This window comes from Arachis stenosperma, chromosome 9 (assembly GCF_014773155.1).
Source record: "Arachis stenosperma cultivar V10309 chromosome 9, arast.V10309.gnm1.PFL2, whole genome shotgun sequence".
Classification (NCBI taxonomy): domain Eukaryota; kingdom Viridiplantae; phylum Streptophyta; class Magnoliopsida; order Fabales; family Fabaceae; genus Arachis; species Arachis stenosperma.
Genome location: NC_080385.1, coordinates 164054697 through 164056522, shown reverse-complemented (window position 1 = coordinate 164056522; position 1826 = coordinate 164054697). Strand labels below are relative to the sequence as shown.

At 42.1% G+C, this 1826-nt stretch overlaps 1 protein-coding gene across 1 annotated transcript; it reads left to right on the top strand.

Moving 5' to 3' along the window:
- Positions 1–428: 428 nt before the first annotated feature.
- Positions 429–1255, top strand: LOC130948796 (peptidyl-prolyl cis-trans isomerase-like). The gene has a single exon (XM_057877665.1). It carries the CDS (start codon positions 497–499, stop codon positions 1016–1018), a length of 522 nt encoding a protein of 173 aa, XP_057733648.1. The 5' UTR covers positions 429–496; the 3' UTR covers positions 1019–1255.
- Positions 1256–1826: the final 571 nt, after the last annotated feature.

Sequence of the window (1826 nt, the reverse complement as noted above, 5' to 3'; positions counted from 1 at the left end):
TACAGTAATCACCTGTAACGTAATTCATTAATTCATTAATTAGCTAGGTGCATGCATGCCAGAAACGTGTGCACAGTGCACTGTATGCTCCATCTTGTCACATTACTTTATTAAAAAAAATCCAATATTTATTGTTGATGCTCTCACATTAAGCGGTGTCATTTGTTTTTTTGGGTTAAGATGGATCAAAGAAGCTTCGAGATGCACCACCCAATATGACTAGGCTTTGTCTTTAGACCTCATTCAAGAAGGCCCCAAAACAAACATAAGGAAAAGTATATCCTTCTCCGTTGAATTGGATCCACACTCACTAACTCAGGTCAGTGAACAACTTAACCATAGTTACCCAACATCCATCAGACCCTCACAATCAGGCCAGGTGTCCTAATCGAACGATCACAAACTACTATATATACCCCTCGTTCCCAATTTTAAACCCTAACTAGTGTAAATCCAATTAGTACCTTGTGATCATCTTCTGGTACTTTCTGTGAAAATGGCAAATCCTAGGGTGTTCTTTGACATGACCATCGGAGGCCAGCCAGCTGGCCGCATCATTATGGAGCTCTTCGCCGACACAACGCCAAGGACCGCCGAGAACTTCCGTGCACTCTGTACCGGTGAGAAGGGAATTGGCCCCTGCAGCAGGAAGCCCCTCCACTATAAGGGTTCCTCCTTCCACCGTGTCATCCCCAACTTCATGTGCCAGGGTGGTGACTTCACCGCAGGAAACGGCACCGGCGGTGAATCAATCTACGACATCAAGTTCGCTGACGAGAATTTCGTCAAGAAGCACACCGGACCGGGTATCCTGTCGATGGCGAATGCGGGTCCGAACACTAACGGATCTCAGTTCTTCATCTGCACCGCGAAGACAGAGTGGTTGGATGGGAAGCACGTTGTGTTCGGGCAGGTGGTCGAGGGCATGGATGTGGTGAGGGAGATCGAGAAGGTTGGGTCCAGCTCTGGCAGGACGTCGAAGCCGGTGGTCGTCGCTGATTGCGGTCAACTGTCTTAGACGGTGTAGACCAAAGCGTTTAGTGGTGGCTCTGATCTAAATGTACACCTGCTTGTGTCGTCGCCTTTTATGGAGTTGTCGTTGTTTGTTTTTAGTCTAGTTTTAGTAACAGTGTTAAGTTGAATCGTAAAAATATTATGAGATGAGCTACTATAGAAGAATAAAAATGTGGGCAGGTGGTAATGACAACTAAGACATTTACATATATATGCATGGTATATCTTTAATTTTTAGTTATGCACTTTGTGTAGGGTTTTTCCTTTTCTGATGTTTGGGTGTTTGCTTTGTCTTTTGGTTTATGATTTTGCATCCTGGGCTACTATAGTCTGTTCATTCTGCATTTTGCATTTTGGTTAGATTTTTTTGCTTTTTTTGCTAACTCTGCGATTGGAATTCTTTGTCCGATCTAACAACTGCTTAGCTATCTCTATATTTCTTTAGAGCTACATTAGCTATATATATATATAATTTGCAATTGATCTCATTGAAGGAGAAGAGTGATCATAACATCGCATAAAAAATTCAAAAGTTGAAGAAAAGAATTGGAACCTAAGCTTGGAAGACAATCTCATGGAAAATAAATTTTCTAAGATTAAAAGTCCAAAATTTTGGGGCAATGGAGCATATAGGAAGAGCTTGCAAGTTCAAGGTGTGGTTATTGGACAAAGAGATGCTAATAGCATGAGCGAGCAAGTATAGGGTGAGAATTGCATTGTGAATATAGGTGTTGTTTCACGTATTGTATATGAACCAAACTAAGCAATCTTTGTGAAGCATTACGTACTCTTCGGATTAGTTGGGCCAATAA